The 16,150-nt window shown below is 36.7% G+C and overlaps 1 protein-coding gene across 6 annotated transcripts; it reads left to right on the forward strand.

The window, feature by feature from the left end:
* LOC141689341 (protein NAP1-like) lies at positions 1-6,172 on the forward strand. Of its 6 annotated transcripts, XM_074493614.1 has the most exons (6): positions 619-1,544; positions 1,634-1,776; positions 1,879-1,975; positions 2,461-3,445; positions 4,264-4,476; positions 5,414-6,172. In XM_074493614.1, exons 4-6 carry the CDS (start codon positions 2,979-2,981, stop codon positions 5,676-5,678), a joined length of 945 nt encoding a protein of 314 aa, XP_074349715.1. In that variant the 5' UTR covers positions 619-1,544; positions 1,634-1,776; positions 1,879-1,975; positions 2,461-2,978; the 3' UTR covers positions 5,679-6,172. The 6 variants fall into 6 exon arrangements, 5 of the variants coding, with proteins under 5 accessions (XP_074349715.1, XP_074349714.1, XP_074349716.1 ...); XM_074493613.1 differs by having other exon boundaries at positions 1,879-3,445; XM_074493615.1 differs by lacking the exon at positions 1,879-1,975.
* The last annotated feature ends 9,978 nt before the right edge of the window (positions 6,173-16,150 follow it).

Consider the following 16,150-nt stretch of genomic DNA (forward strand, 5'->3'; position numbering starts at 1 on the left):
TGTAGTAAAACAAAACAGCCACCAAACCAGCATCACCCAAAAAAAATGGAAACATGCTCATTTTCTATATCATCACTACCTTTACAATCTCCACCATCATTTCACAAATCCAAACACTTGCACTACTTGGCTAAACCCCTACCAAAACCACAAAAAAGAACAGCCTTTTTCGCATCCTTGAATTCACCAAAAGGGTTTGGACCATCTCCAAGAAAAACCAACAACCCAAAAAAAGACCTTAAAAAACAAGAAAACAAAGATGAGGAAAATGAGATTGTAGAAAGGAGAGAAGCTGATGTAATACCAGAGATAGTGACCAATAGAATGATAAAAAGAATGGGTTTTTCAGTTGGGATTCCTTTGTTTATTGGGCTAATGTTTTTTCCATTGTTTTATTATCTTAAAGTAGGGTTGAAAGTTGATGTGCCAAGTTGGGTTCCTGTAATAGTGTCATTTGTGTTTTTTGGAACAGCACTTTTGGGAGTGAGTTATGGGATTGTTTCATCAAGTTGGGATCCTATGAGAGAAGGTTCTGCTTTGGGTTGGATTGAAGCTCAGAAGAATTGGCCTGTTTTTTGGCAATCAATTAGAGGTGGTTCTGATTCAAGAAAAAGGTAGAACAAGTTTCAATCATTGTAATTGTGATGTTTCGTTTTGATTGAATAGCTAATTTATGAGTAATAAGTTACTATTTGATACACTTGTATTCCTAGTGACCTTATGCTGTGAAACAAACAAGAGATTTTTGATATGAAAACGGTATGCTGCACGTACATTCTGATTGTTGTTTACTAGAATACTAGTTCAAGGCCTTTGCCGATCACTTACGATTGCAAAAATACCTCGTCGAGTGAAGGCAATTATAACAATTTGCATAGAAATGGAAAAGTAGAGTAGGTTCTTGCACTCATATAAACTACATTTAGTCTGTAGCAAGTGACATGAGTTGCAATTGTTATAATGCTGCAATGTATAAACTACATTTTGGCATGAAAACTTTGCAAAGTATATGTTGTGGATCACAACAACTTGATAAAAGTAACTGTTGGGTCTAGGCCCATATATTAGAAAGACCCACTATAAATACCTTTGTAGTAAATCATAAAAGGGATTCCACTTTCACTCTAACAATGGCGCTAGAAGGAAATTGAATTTCCCCTTACAAAAAACAGCCACATATAAAAAGAACAAACAGCAGCAGTTTAATTTCTTTCAACAAAATACATAGATTTGTGGAACGTATATCCAAATCAAAATCTCAGAAATATTCCATTTCATCACCGAGCATCCTGAATGGAAGATCCGGGATGCGCCACGAATAGATCTAAGAATCCAAACATGAAGGATGTGACCAGCATCAAACAAGTAGAGAAGAATAAAGCTCCCTTAACTCCTAAAAGCTTGTTTCCAGAAATGGAAACTATACACGGACATAGCGGACTACAGAGCTCCGGTCCAGCTCAGAATAAAGGACAGAATGAGGATAGAAGAACCAGAATCCTCACTCCACAAGGGAAGCATGTGCTTGTTCCCTTGAAATGCAGGTTGTTACTTTTTGTCATGTTATCAACTTGAGGAAGTTTTCTACGTAAATGTAGTATTTTATGTTGACTAATATGAGGTTCAATATTAGCTTTACCCGGAGCAGGCAGCTATTCTCATGAATTTAACATCTCAAATGTCTTCTATGCCTTCATCAAAATCTCCGAAGGGTGCATCTGGTTTTCATTTCCAGGGCTATGAAAGCTATCCTAAAAGTAATAGCTCCATCAAGATGTAAGACGTTGAAGTTTTGTCATATTATTGTTATGATGTCGTTTGGTCCACTGGAATATTTTCCAACACAATTTTGCATTTCTTGTGTTTGTCTGATGCTAGGTTAGAAGCTGCAATGCAGAGGTTGACTAATCTTTGTTCAGTTTTAAATGACATGGAGCCTATATGTGTTTTAAATCATGTATTTGTTCTAAGGGAGGTATGCATGCTAATACGTTCCTTCTGATGGCTTCATCTGCAGCGATGTTGAAATACTTCACAAAACTTTTTCCATTAATGTCATCCATGTGAAATCTGAATTATATATATATTTTCCTCATTTATTAACTCGAATGTTTACTTGATCCTGATTAAATATGTACTTCGTATTTCTCCACCCATTCCCCAAATTAAAAAACTTCCCGTAAAACCAATCAGATCATTTCTCTTTTTTTATGCTTTCTTTTATATGAAGTTTATTTGACTTAAGTTATTAATCTTAAGTATTAATTGAGTGGTACTACAGAAGTTGTCATGTAAGATGTAACATAGCCATTTATTACTATATAAATATAATACTATATCTTAGTTGAGCATGCTTATTATTTCCTATAATACATGGAAATTCATCTATAAGGTTTGTAATTTAGGCATTTCTACTCGCTAATAATTGACTTATCCTAACTTTGCACTTGTCATTTGTAGTACATGAGAGAATGTATCCTTGGAAACTTTAGGAGAAGACTTCTTGCAGTACTAAAAACTGATTTGATCTTCAACGTCCTTCAGTTCTAGAATCACTGATTCGTCGACATGTATCTATAATTCATCTAGCAGAACAACACATGAGCATGGACCTCACACAGGGTATCCGGGAAGTTCTGTTGACGGAGGCGTTCTGTGGCCCGGTTTCTGCATTACACTTATTTGAGAAGCCTGCTGAGCAACTAGTGGATCGGCTACTGAAACCGTGTGCAGTTGGTACATAGAGAACATTGTCAAAGACGTCTCTGGGGCTGGGATCTTGTTCTCTCCACTCCATAGATGCTTCAAGAGTGCTAGACCAGTTGGAGGATATTTTGCCGAGTCAGTAACTGATCTTAGGGAATTGGAAGCCTTTGTTTGTTTTTTTGGGGACTATGGAGTTGACAGGTTGGACAGAATGATGAAAGAGCATACAGCTGCACTTTTGAATTGCATTGACACTTCACTACGAGCAAATCATGAGGTGTTGGAGGTTATTGTTGGTAGCATTCATGCTGGTGATAGGATATAAAGAGATTATGAAGCAGATTATAGATATGGACACAGTGATTGGATTCTGTATTCAAGCTGGTCAAGCTATTTCATTCGATTTTCTTCTAGCAAAAGCTGCTGGAACTGCTCTGGAAGATGGCGCACCTTTGATATATTCATTATTATCCGGTGTCATGAAGCAATTAACAGATGACCTTCCTGAGAAGAAGGAAAATAGGAGAGTCAGAAGAGTGGCAAACAGTATAGATGTTGTTGCTGATCACGATTCAGAGTGGGTGAGAGCGATTTTGGAGGATGTCCGTGGTGCAGATGATGGTTCTTGGAGTTTATTGCCTTATTTGTTTGCCAGTTTTATGACATCTAGCATCTGGAACACTACGGCCTTTAATGTAGACACAGGTGGATTAAACAACAACATTCACTGCCTGGCTAGGTACACACAAATTTATTTATTTTTTTAAAACCTATTTGCGCTGAATTTGTGGTGCTAAAGTTTTGAATTCCCTGTGAATTCCGTCGCCTTAAGAGAACCTTAATTGTTTTAACTATCGATTAGTGTTGAAGTAAACCTTCATCATTATTTATGGATAATTACCAATTTTCAATTATTCTTGGCCCTGAAGGTAATGTAATGTTTACTAGATAATCCCTTAGCTTGATAGGACTGTTTGGACAATTTTCTGGTTTTTTGTTAAAACCAACTCGTACCACACTAACAGCATCGTGCTGTTTAGAAAACTTTGAGCCTTCATATTTTGTCTCATAATGTGTCGTAGACTAACCAAATCCATCTTACAAGTGGAGAGTCTTATCAGGGGTTGATGAACATGTATATTTTGGTCATATGAATTCTCACCCTCACTTGCAGTCGGACTACCTTGCATGTGCAGACCAAACACATGACGAACTACTGACTGTAAGTTTTAGAAAGATGCTCAAGTAACATGGCAGTTCTCAATTTTATAGTAATGGCCTATTGACTGAAAGACCAAACTTATGAAATGAAAGTGTTTGGTGGTTTGAACTAATAAAATAAGAAATATGTTGGCAGGGTTGTATTGAATACTAGACATTCCGAAAGTGGGCAAAGAGGTCTTAAATAGTATGTGAATATGCAGCTAGCTTTTGACCTTTTCATATCTCATCTTTTCCCAGCTTTCTCTTGACTGCTAAGAGAACAAATAGGCCCAGCTTCTTTATTTTATATAACCTGAATAGTGTTACAAACTTGCATTGCTTTTGATTTGGCAGGTGCATTTGTGCTGTAATCGCAGGAAGTGAATTTGTTAGGCTGGAAAGAGAAAATCATCATAAGCATTCTTTTTCAAATGGTCACGTCGACGAAACATTAGATTCTGAAGTACATAATGGTTTATCTGCTGAAACAAGCATAAAATCCTTAATGCAGCTCTTTGTTAAGGTATCTGCTGGGATCACCCTAAATGGTTGGAATGAAACTGACAGGTAAAATATATCTTTTGATTTGACCATGCTGTAATATCTATAATTTGTTGATCCAAGTTATTTTAGCATACATAAGGTAATTATGAATTATCTCAAGCCTATTTCATGTACAAGTAATTCCTACACTTTCAGTTTTGACTCTTACTGAAGTCAAGTCGATGTAAGTCTAGCAAATTGGACACTTATGCAACTGCAAAACTAATATGTGATAGAAAGTCCTAGGGTCTCTTGTAATATTAGCAAGGTTAGAATCTCAGATGTCTTTCAACATAAAATCCACAAAATTGCCTTCTATTTATCTATTAATCATCAAATAAGTGTTTCCTTGGCGCAACATTTCAAGTCTGTTATTACTCTGTCTTCTAGGTTAAGGTCGAACCTGTATAAGAATAAACTATGATATAAATTAACCATCACTAAATTGAGGCTGCAAGCTTTGCTACTGTGGCGTAGCAGGCTTTATCTTGCAAAAAAGCATCGAAAGTTCAGAAGCTAAAATTGTACTAGAGCATTTGCATCCCGGAATGTCTAAGAAGCTAAAAGGTGTACTAGGAAACACTCTGCATGTTATACGGATGAGTTATGTATTATTTTGTAAGAGCTCTTCCATGCTAGCATTCTCTTAGACATAGCTTTAGCCTTTTAAGTGTAGCGTTCGCTCAATATTGCCATAAAATTTATCTAAGATGAAAGATCAGCCATTTAGTATAAGCTACTTCATGACAAGTTTCCAAGTTCAGAAGTATGCTAAATCTGTGAATTTGGTGATGGAGAATATTAGAGGTAATATAGACTTGGTGCCAATTTAAGTTGGTGTCCATATATCACTCTGTTTTGCACGCTGCAGTGCGCGTTCAAAAATTGCATCCCTGCGGCTTTCTAGTGACTGCAAGTAGAATGGATTATAACATAAATCGTTCTTTTGATCTTCTCACAGGTCTCATCTTGTAGCAAAGCTAATATTCCTGCACCAATTCTGTGAAATTTCCCCATACCTACCGAGGAGCTCTCTTGAACCCCACGTCCCTTGTGCCATTCTGCGTTCAATATATAGCCAGTACTACACAACTTTTCGTTCCACCCCACTGGCATTAGTAGGTGCATCACCGAGCCATTCACCTGCTGTATCTCTGTCACATTCATCTCCTGCAGTCAGGTATCCTCGCGGAGATTCAACTCCTCAGTCGAGTGTTAATGACTAGGGGCATTTCAAGGGATCATCAATCCATAGCCAGGATCAAGCTTATTATGATGCTGACGGTGGAAGCAGTCAAAACGGAGCCGGAAGGCGGTCTGGGCCATTAGATTATAGTACAAGCCGCAAAGTGAAGTTCACAGAAGGTTCGACATCAGGTAGCAGCAGCAGGGGTCCCAGTCCGTTGCCAAGATTTGCTGTTTCGAGGTCTGGTCCTCTAGCATACAAGTAGAGATATGGCAATATAAGGAGGTGACGTATATTATGAATATCCGTGCATCACATAACGCATATTTTTGTCTATACTAATTGGCTGATATGGTTATCTGTATATGGTATATTTATTATGAAAATCCGTGCATCACATAAAGCATATTTTTGTCTACACTAATCGCCGATATGGCTTATCTGTACACCGTGACAATATTTATACTAGGAGTTTGTCTTGCTGCCCGACTGTATTTACGAGAAAACATTAGCAACAACATTTCTACCATAAAATCATACGTACGTGTATATGTTATGTTTGCAGAAGAAAGACAAAGATGTCCACAGCAAAATTGAGGCTGCTAAGAGACGTTGAGTATCAAATCAGCAAGTAATTAAATTAGACTTTTTCTAAAATTAAGTTCTTCTCATATAATAAAGAAATTATAGCACAACCTTGATAAGTAAATATTTGATAAACAATTAATCTCGTCAAATATTTTTTTTTTCGGATACAATATAATTGAGATAATATATGATTGATCTTGATAAATGAATAATTACGATTAATGAACAAATTTTTGAAATCATTTTTGATTTCAAGGGCATTGATTTATTAAAATTTAACTCATGTAAATCAATTTATTATCATTTATATTAGGGTACTACTTAAATATAAACTCACTTACAATGAAAATTAGAAATTAGAATAATTTTTTGTAAATCATGTCGAAATATAACATATGATATACAAGTCGATCGTTGACATACGGAGATTTAAAAAAAAAAAGCTTATCATTTGACGACAAAAAATAAAATAAAAACGGAGTGAAAAAACTAAAATTTTGTTTGAAAGGGTTTAGTTTTATTATGTGTGCTAATGGTAGGGTTCATTAAATTAGATTAATATAAGGGTGTAAATTAGTTTTTAGTTTTAATTCTAAAATTTATTTCTATTTGAATAGATGTCATTTATATTATATAACTTTAGAGTAATAATTTGGAGTAAAACCTTGGAGATACAAATCCACATATTTTTTATGATATGATATGTTAATTAAGTGGATCTATGTGCATGGAATAAACTTATAAGCCAGTTCACATATGTATAATAAAATTAGTATTAAAATGCAAGTTTTATTTTAATTATATATTATATATTATATATTATATATTATATAAGGGATAAGACATTGATGATTAAAATACATGTAAAGTATAGTAATGTTAATAAGTAAGATTTTTTTTAGGATGTTAATAAATAAGAATTAATAAATAAAGGAAAATAGTAGCCGTGTAGTTATTAGGGTTTGGGGAGGGGTTTAAGACATTATATACACACATATCCATACAACAGCCTTGCCTCTTTCAAACTCTTGCTGCCTACACTCACCACAAGGCATTTTATACATAATCATATATGGCTGTGTTTATATTTAGTTTTAATTTAATATTTCTTGCTCTGTATTTAGGTTTGCTTTGCTCAATTTTCTAGTAAATTTGTATTGATTGTTTGATTTTTTTTTCTTGACTTTTAGGTTTTGATAGGATGAAAATCTTTCCTAGTTTTTTTTTTGCCAAAATTTCCTAGTTTTATTAGTCACAATAGCTAGGGAACGCAGAACCTTATGTTTTATGGTCAGATTGTAGGAGAAAGATGAGGCCGTTGGATGAGAAAGAAACTACCAAGTGTTTGAGAAGCTGTTCAGTTTTACGGGAAATAACCTAAAGAACATAGTTGAAGCCCTTTCCCATTGCTGGGTTTTTTAATAATCTAAACATATTTAAAATATAGCTGTTGCATGGCTATATATGTTTTATTTGTACGTAGAAGTAGTCAGCTAGTAGTTGGCGTAGTAATAGGAGAATTAAGGTAGTGGAGATAGTGTAGGAGTTGGTTGTTTTGATCCTTGTTTTTAGCAGGCTTATATTACCCTGTATCTAGTTCTATTTTAATTAATAAGAGAGTTTAACGTTCCTTAATTATACATACAGGTGTGTGTGAGTATATACTAGTGCTTCTTTTGGTATCAGAGCGTAGGTTTCTGTTCAAGCAAATTTACCAGGTCAGCTATGATGAAGACCAACAAAACCAAAGAGAGCTCGTTCGGTTTAAGCTTTCCCATGTTAACGAAGGTGAACTACACTGCATGGGCACTAAAAATGAAGGTGTTTATGCAGGCCCATGGAGTGTGGGATGCAATCGAACCAAATGATCCAAAAGCCACGGTGGAAGACAAGACTGATAAGAGAGCTCTAGCTATTATCTACCAAGGGATACCGGAAGACATGTTGTTATCCATTGCTGACAAAACAACGTCTAAAGGGGCGTGAGAGGCAGTCAAAATCATGAGTCTAGGTGCTGAGAAAGTGAAAACGGCAAGAGCTCAGACATTAAAGGGAGATTTTGAAGCATTGGGCATGAAAGAGACTGATCAGCTAGACGACTTTTACATGAAACTAAACGGCCTGGTCACGAATATTAGAGCACTAGGAGAGAAAATGGAAGAAGCGTATGTAGTGAAGAAACTTCTCAGAGCCGTGCCTTCAAGGTTTCTTCAAATTGCTTCAACCATCGAGCAGTTTGGAGACTTGGAGGGGATGTCAGTAGAAGAAGTAATTAGCTCGTTGAAAGTTCATGAAGAACGACTGGGTGGACGAACTGAAGCGAACCAAGGACAACTTCTATTAACAGAGGAGGAGTGGAGAAGGAAGCAGAGCAATGAGGAACAAGTTTTATTGACTCGAGAAGAATGGTTAAAACGAACCAACAAAGAAGGGACTCGAGGCGATGGAGACAACCGATGGAAAAACGGGAATCGTGATGGACAAGACAAAAGCAAGGTAAGGTGTTTCAATTGTCAAGTGTATGGACATTTTGCGTATGAATGTCGAAAACCTCGTAAGAACAGGGACACACAGAGGGAGTTGAATTTAACCAGACTCCAGGATGGTGAACCAGCTTTGCTTATATCTGAAATCACGAGCAATCCAATGTTATTGAAGGAAGAAAGAGTGAACCCAAAGCTGAAAGAGAGTCTAGGAGATCAAAAGGAGACACAGGTCTGGTACTTGGACAATGGAGCATCGAACCATATGACAGGTTATCGAGGAAAGTTTAAGGAGTTAAATGAGAACATGAGTGGGCAGGTAAAATTTGGAGATGGATCTACCGTGTGTATAAAGGGTAAATGGGTCGTCTCCTTCAGGTGCAAGAACGGCGAAGATAAGCTATTGAGAGATGTATACTATATCCCTGCATTGTGTAGTAATATCATTAGCCTGGGACAGTTATCTGAAGATGGAAACAAAGTTATGTTAGATGGGGATTACTTGTGGGTATACAATGAGCAAGGGAGGCTTTTGATGAAAGTGAAAAAATATGAGAATCGGTTGTACAAAATAAGTCTTGAAGAGATGTGGCCTAGGTGTATGATCACAAAAGCGGAGGAGAACACATGGCTATGGCACTCCAGAATGAGACACGTAAATTTCCAAGCACTTGAGTTGATGTCAAAGGAGGGAATGGAAAAGGGAATCCCAAGGTTGACACACCCATCAACCAGGTGTGAAGGATGCTTGATGTCAAAACAGTCAAGAGGATCGTTCCCTTCACAAACAAAATTTGAAGCAAAAAAGGTGTTGGAGCTAGTATACGCAGACATTTGTGGACCCATCTCACCAACAACTCCAGGAGGTAATCGTTATTTCTTGTTATTTGTAGACGATTTTAGTAAAAAAAATGTGGGTTTATTGTTTGAAGGAGAAGAGTGAGGCATTAGCTGTGTTTAAGAAGTTTAAGGTGATGGTTGAAAATAAAACAGAGACGAACATAAAGACATTAAGGACAGACCGTGGAGGGGAGTTCTGCTCACAATCATTTACAGAGTTTTGTGAAGAATCAGGTGTTAGCAGACAACTTACAACACCCTACACCCCGCAACAAAACGGGGTAGTAGAGCGCAGGAATCGAACGGTGGCAGCCATGATCAGAAGCTTCCTTAAAGAGTCAAAAATGCCTTCGTATATGTGGGGGGAGGCAGCACGTCACACTGTGTATGTCCTGAACCGTTTGCCAACATGAAGTTTGAATGGAAAAACTCCATATGAAGCCTGGAATGGAAGGAAGCCAAATCTAGCCCATATCCGAGTATTTGGGTGTATCGCGTATATGAAAATCCCGATGGTACGTATTAAAAAACTTGATGATCGCAGTAAGCAGGTTGTATATCTTGGGAGAGAACCAGGCACAAAAGGAGAAAGGTTGTATGATCCCAGAACAGGGACAGTACACGTGAGTAGAGATGTGGTATTTCAAGAGAAGAGCTTCTGGCCGTGGCAACAAGAAGGAGGTGACGGGAGATTGACATCTGAGTATTTCACCATCGAAACTGTTTTTACAGAGAGAGAAGAAATCTCAGAGACCGAAAATGAGGTGCCAACACCTGTACAAACACCACGAACAGGAACTCCAGAAACGTTTATATCTGAGTCATCTGCAAGTGTCTCTTCTGCAGGTGGTTCTACTGAACTCAGTAGTGGGCCACATCATTATAGAATGATGGAAGACTTGTATAATGAAACCGAGGTGATAAACATGATCGATGAACTTATGTTACTAAAGGCTGCGGAACCAATTTGTTATGCTGAAGCAGCGAAGGAGAAGGAATGGCAGAATACTATGAAACTGGAGGTGGAAGCCATCGAGAAGAACAAAACATGGTTTCTCACTGATCTACCATCCGGGCATAAGGCTATTGGTTTAAAGTGGGTCTATAAACTCAAAAGAGACGCGGATGGAAATATTGTTAAACATAAGGCCCAACCCGTTGCAAAAGGGTATGTCCAAAGAAAAGAAATCGATTATGAAGAGGTATTTGCTCCAATGGCACGTTTGGAGACAATACGGTTGTTGTTGGCACTCTCAGCCAGTGTTACAGAAATCGGCCGTATCGCCGATAAATCGGCCGAAATATCAGTCAGATCAGGGCTGCCGATATTATTAGAGTGAATCGGTTCAAAAAACGTATTTGTGAAATCGGGTCAAATTTCGGGTCAAATCGGAAAAATTACCAGATCAAAACCAGATTTCAATCTCAATTCTATGATACTTAAAGGAAAGAATGAAACGGGAAGTGTAAAACGAATCCCTTGAATGATAAAGAACGAAAAAGTTTAAAACGAAGAACCATAAGACGATGTAAAGAAGGGGAAGCCGGAAAAGGGAGGGATAAAAGGGAGAAGAAGATGAGAATCTATGCACTTGTATACTTTTTTAATGAATAAAGCACAGTAACACTCTATGCAAAGCTATACACTATATTTTAGAGTTGTAGTACAATATACTTTAGGCTGTAGTACATGTACAAGTACAACGCTTGGACTTTGTTTAAGAAACATACTATATAATATATTTTACTTATATATATATATTTAAAAATATATATTAAAATATAGCCGATTTTATTCCGATTTAATATTCCGATAAATCGTTCCCATTCCGGAAATGCCAGAAAGCCTCCAGGGACGATTTCCGATAAATCGTAAATCGGTAACTCAACCGATTTAGTCCGATTTCCGATTTCTGTAACCATGCTCTCAGCCAGAGAACAGTGGGAGGTACACCATCTTGATGTCAAGTCAGTTATCTTAAATGGGGAGTTAATGGAGGAGGTATATGTTGCACAACCCGAGGGTTTTGTCAAGAGAGGTCAAGAACAAAAGGTATATAAATTGATAAAAGCATTGCATGGCTTGCGTCAGGCCCCTAGAGGATGGAATGCAAAGTTGGATAGATGCTTGCGAGAGTTGGGTTTTAAAAGATGTTTACATGAGCAGGCAGTGTACACAAGGTGTAGGGAAGGAAGTGTGCTGATTGTGGGAGTTTACGTAGATGACTTGATAGTCGTGGGATGGAGTGAGGATGAGATTAAACACTTTAAGGAACAAATGAGTGTTAAGTTTGAAATGAGCAATCTGGGTTTACTATCTTACTACTTGGGTATAGAGGTGAAGTAGGGGAGGTCATCCATTACCTTGAAACAGACTACATACGCCAAGAAAATTCTTGAAAAAGCAGGAATGATGGACTGCAATTTGGCAAGGTATCCAATGGAGCAGAAAATGCAACTTGATAAGGATGAAGGAGGACAATTGGTAGATGCTAAGGAATACAGGAGCATTGTTGGAAGCTTGAGGTATTTAACCCACACGCGACCTGATGTTTCTTACGCTGTGGGGATAGTTAGTAGATTCATGGAAGCACCTACAACGAAGCACCAACAAGCAGTAAAACATATTCTGAGATATATACAAGGGACATTCGATTATGGACTCGAGTACAAGAAGGCGGGAAGCAAGATGGCTGTAATTGGTTTTTCAGACAACGACTTGGCTGGGGATGTTGTAGACAGAAGAAGCACAGGGGGAATGTGTTTTTATCTGGATGGAAATCTCATTTCTTGGGCATCTCAGAAACAAAGAGTGATTGCACTCTCCTCCTGTGAAGCTGAATATATGACAGCCACCATGGCGGCGTGTCAAAGCATATGGCTTCGAGGCTTACTAGGTGAACTAACAGGGCAAGAAGTTGGAGCTGTGATATTGTGTGTGGATAATAGATCGGCTATTGAATTAATGAAGAATCCGGTGCTACACGGGAGGAGTAAACACATAGATGTCAGGTTCCATTTTATCCGGGAGTGCATTGAGAGAGGTGAGCTGATTGTGAAGTATGTGAGCACACAGGAACAACGAGCAGATATTCTGACAAAGGCTTTAGGAAAGGTTAAGTTCGAAGCAATGCGGAGTTTGCTAGGTGTCAAGGACATTGTTGCAGGCGATGCGGGAGTGGAAAAATACTAGTAGTTTAGGGGGGAACTTGTTGGGTTTTTTAATAATCTAAACATATTTAAAATATAGCTGTTGCACGACTATATATGTTTTATTTGTACGTAGAAGTAGTCAGCTAGTAGTTGGCGTAGTAATAGGAGAATTACTGAGAATATTAATACTAATGATGGAGTTGTGGTGTTCTCTATGTCGGATATGCCATTAGGTTTTGGCGTTGCTGTCAAATCCACACAGGATTGTAGAAAAATGGATCCGAATGGAATATGATTTGTAGTATGTTGGAAAATAAATGAGAATGGAGGATGAGCTTTGTCAATGGATTAACTTCAAATCTCCAGGACCAGAGTCCAGAGGCCGGAGAATTGGATCAGGATTTCTATTGTCCAATTTGAAAGTGATATGACATGTTGTAAGTGCTCTTGTACATTTTCCATAAGTGAACTTTTTTTATATATATAATGTTGTTTGCATCTTTTTTGTACTTGATGTTTAAGAGTAAAGTTCTTTTGTTGGAATATATCTCTATATCCGAACCTAGAAGTGAATACAAACGTGTGTTCTGTGGTTATTTCATTCATCCCAGTAAACCTTTTAGGAGTGAATAGTTTACAAGTCGGTGTACGCGGTAGGAGTGAATAGCTTGCTTGTACTAGAGAGTGAAGGAAAATTTTGAGGAAAGTAACGTCACTTGCCCGAAACTGGACTCCCACTAGAAAGTGAAGGAAATTTTTTGAGGAAAGTAACGTCACTTGCCCGAAACTGGACTCCCATGTGGTGTTCTGGGACAAATTTTGAAGGTCATTTGAGGATCATGGGATTTCAACCCGCTTAACAGGAATGAGATTACAAATGTATTAGAATATTATCCTCATTCTAGTTTATCTAGTTGAAATCCCATGATCCAACCAACTCTTTCACAATTATTGAGCTAAGAACTCTTTTCAATTTTTCTGAATGTCACCAACTCTGGAGTAGTGTGGTTTTTAATATATATTTTTTCTATCAGCCACTGGTATGCACTGCCATTGCAGTAAGTTTGGGAGTGGATCTAGGCACGATGAAAGTAGCAGGGAAAGTATACACTGTCATAGTGTCGTAGAAATAAGTTTCCTATACATGACGCAGGGTGTAACTTGTTGGGAGGTATGAAGTTCCAGTATTTTTATCTGTTTAAAGGGTGTAAACATGCTGATTCCTTTCATGAGTCATAAATGGTTTCTTTCACTACCTTGATGCTGACTTTTATGTTATGGCCTTTGTTGTTACGTTAGTTAGCAACTTATACTATTTAAAAGAAATTTACGAAGTAATATTATAAATATAGCTATCTCCTAACCTAAATTATAAGTGGCTTTAATTTTTCGATGCTTTCACATTTGATCATCCATGATATTATTTTCATATTTACAATATGTATATAATCTTACATAAATAAAAGGCTTAATGACCTTTTGGCCCCTAAAGCATGGGTCGTTATATCTATCAGCCCCAAAAGTATGAAGTCATTCCGTTTGACCCCTCTAATATTAAGTATTGTACCTTTTAACCCTTTTCCCCTCCAAAACGACATATCGGTGAATATTGTAGGGTAAAATCGACTTTTACTAAGAAAATGGGTAAAAATGTATGAAGATGGATATTATAAGGGTCAAAAGTTATGATTTCATATATTTCATAGAGTTGTTTGCAAAATGCATCCCCGTGGTTTGAACAAAATATAATTTTTTACCTATACTTTATATAACTACACTTTGCATCCCCTTACTATTTTCGGCGCGACAAATTGCCCTTTTTTCGTTAAATTTGTTAAAATTTTCAGGGGTATTTTAGGAAATGAAAATATTAAATTATTTTCAGATCTTTATTTAAGGTTTTTAACCCTCTAAACGATACATTTTAAAAAAATTTAAAGAACGGAAGTTGTAGAGAATAAAAAGATCTTCTCGAAATAAAAAGGTTCAAAATTGAAATATTTTTTTTATAATTGTTTTTTAATAAATTCATTAAGTACATATTTTATTTAATTTTGCCTTCGTAAATTTTTTGATAATTTTGAATGTTATTATTTCGAAAAGATTTTTTCGTTCTCTATAATTTTCGTTCTTTAAATTTTTTCGAAAAGTATCATTAAGAAGGTCAAAAAGCTTAAATAATGATCTAATTATAATTAAATATTTTAATTTCCTAAAATGCCCCCGAGAATTTTAACAAATTTAACGAAAAGGGTGCAATTTGTCGCGCCGAAAATAGTAAGGGGATGCAAAGTACAGTTATATAAAGTATAGGTAAAAAATACATTTTGGCCAAACCATGGGGATACATTTTGCAAATAACTCTATTTCATATGATTCCAACTATTATGTGAAGCTGGTTTATTTAATTTATATTTATTGATATATGTTACTAAGATTTACATAAACCAGATCATTCACTACCATCTAAATGACTTCCTTAAAGTTAAATCAAGCTGAAAACTTGAACCTTCTAGAAAAGATCTAAGATCTCTGCATCTACATAAACATATAAACTTAAGGGTTATCTCCCACACGGGCCGCAGACCATGCACTATTTTATGGGAAAATGTCGTATCCTATATCGTGTTGTATCAAGCCATGTCCATGTCATGCTTGTTAGAGCTCTGACATCGCCCTCAAATAATAAACATGACAGATAAATAGCACGAATATGTGGAAAGACTCAAAGAGCTCCTCGTGGTGTTTTTAACTAAAGTGTCTATAATACTAATACTAAATCACATTCTGGTTGTTTTATACCTTGTAGATATTGTAATGGAACACCTCGAGCAATCTGAGTTCAGCTCTGGAATGAGACAGTTCCACCTATAACACGGGGTAAACACTAATATGTCGTGTGAGTGAAAATAATTTTCTTGGCAATAAGAGCCAATACAGTCAAATAAAAGCACTTAAGACACAGCACTTAAGAAAAAAATATTGCATTACAGATGCTCTGTTATGGAGTCAACATTATACATGAACCGGATGACGAGCTTAATACATTAATCAGACACAACTTTAGATGTTCTGTTCACGTCTGAGAAACAATAGAAAAAGGTGCTTCCATTCTCAGGCACCCCTTGTCCTTAGATGCATGATGACAAACAACTTTCAGAATTTCCGAATACTAATAATTCTGCAATAGGAATATCCAGAACCTAGGTATCAATTTAAATGATAACCGCAAGCAACAATTTTATTTTATTTTTTTAATAAAAGAGCCTACTACCTTGCAGTTGGAACTGTTGATCTCTGTGAAGCATATAGTATTCATGTCTAAAACCGAAAAGTATATTACAAGTTTATAGATCCACTAGGGCACAATTTCAACAACAACCTCCTTATAGTGAACCATCATGTATATTAAGTGCTCTGCTTCTCTGTACTTGATATGATGAGGTTT

The sequence above is a fragment of the Apium graveolens genome, chromosome 10, assembly GCF_009905375.1.
Source record: "Apium graveolens cultivar Ventura chromosome 10, ASM990537v1, whole genome shotgun sequence".
Lineage (NCBI taxonomy): Eukaryota > Viridiplantae > Streptophyta > Magnoliopsida > Apiales > Apiaceae > Apium > Apium graveolens.

What these genes read in the sequence shown, in the direction of transcription:
- LOC141689341 (XM_074493613.1), top strand. Translation starts at nt 2,979, where the DNA reads ATGAGGTGTTGGAGGTTATTGTTGGTAGCATTCATGCTGGTGATAGGA. An exon ending in AACATTCACTGCCTGGCTAG is followed by an intron (nt 3,446 to 4,263) that starts GTACACACAAAT and finishes TTGATTTGGCAG; the next exon opens with GTGCATTTGTGCTGTAATCG. An exon ending in GGTTGGAATGAAACTGACAG is followed by an intron (nt 4,477 to 5,413) that starts GTAAAATATATC and finishes ATCTTCTCACAG; the next exon opens with GTCTCATCTTGTAGCAAAGC.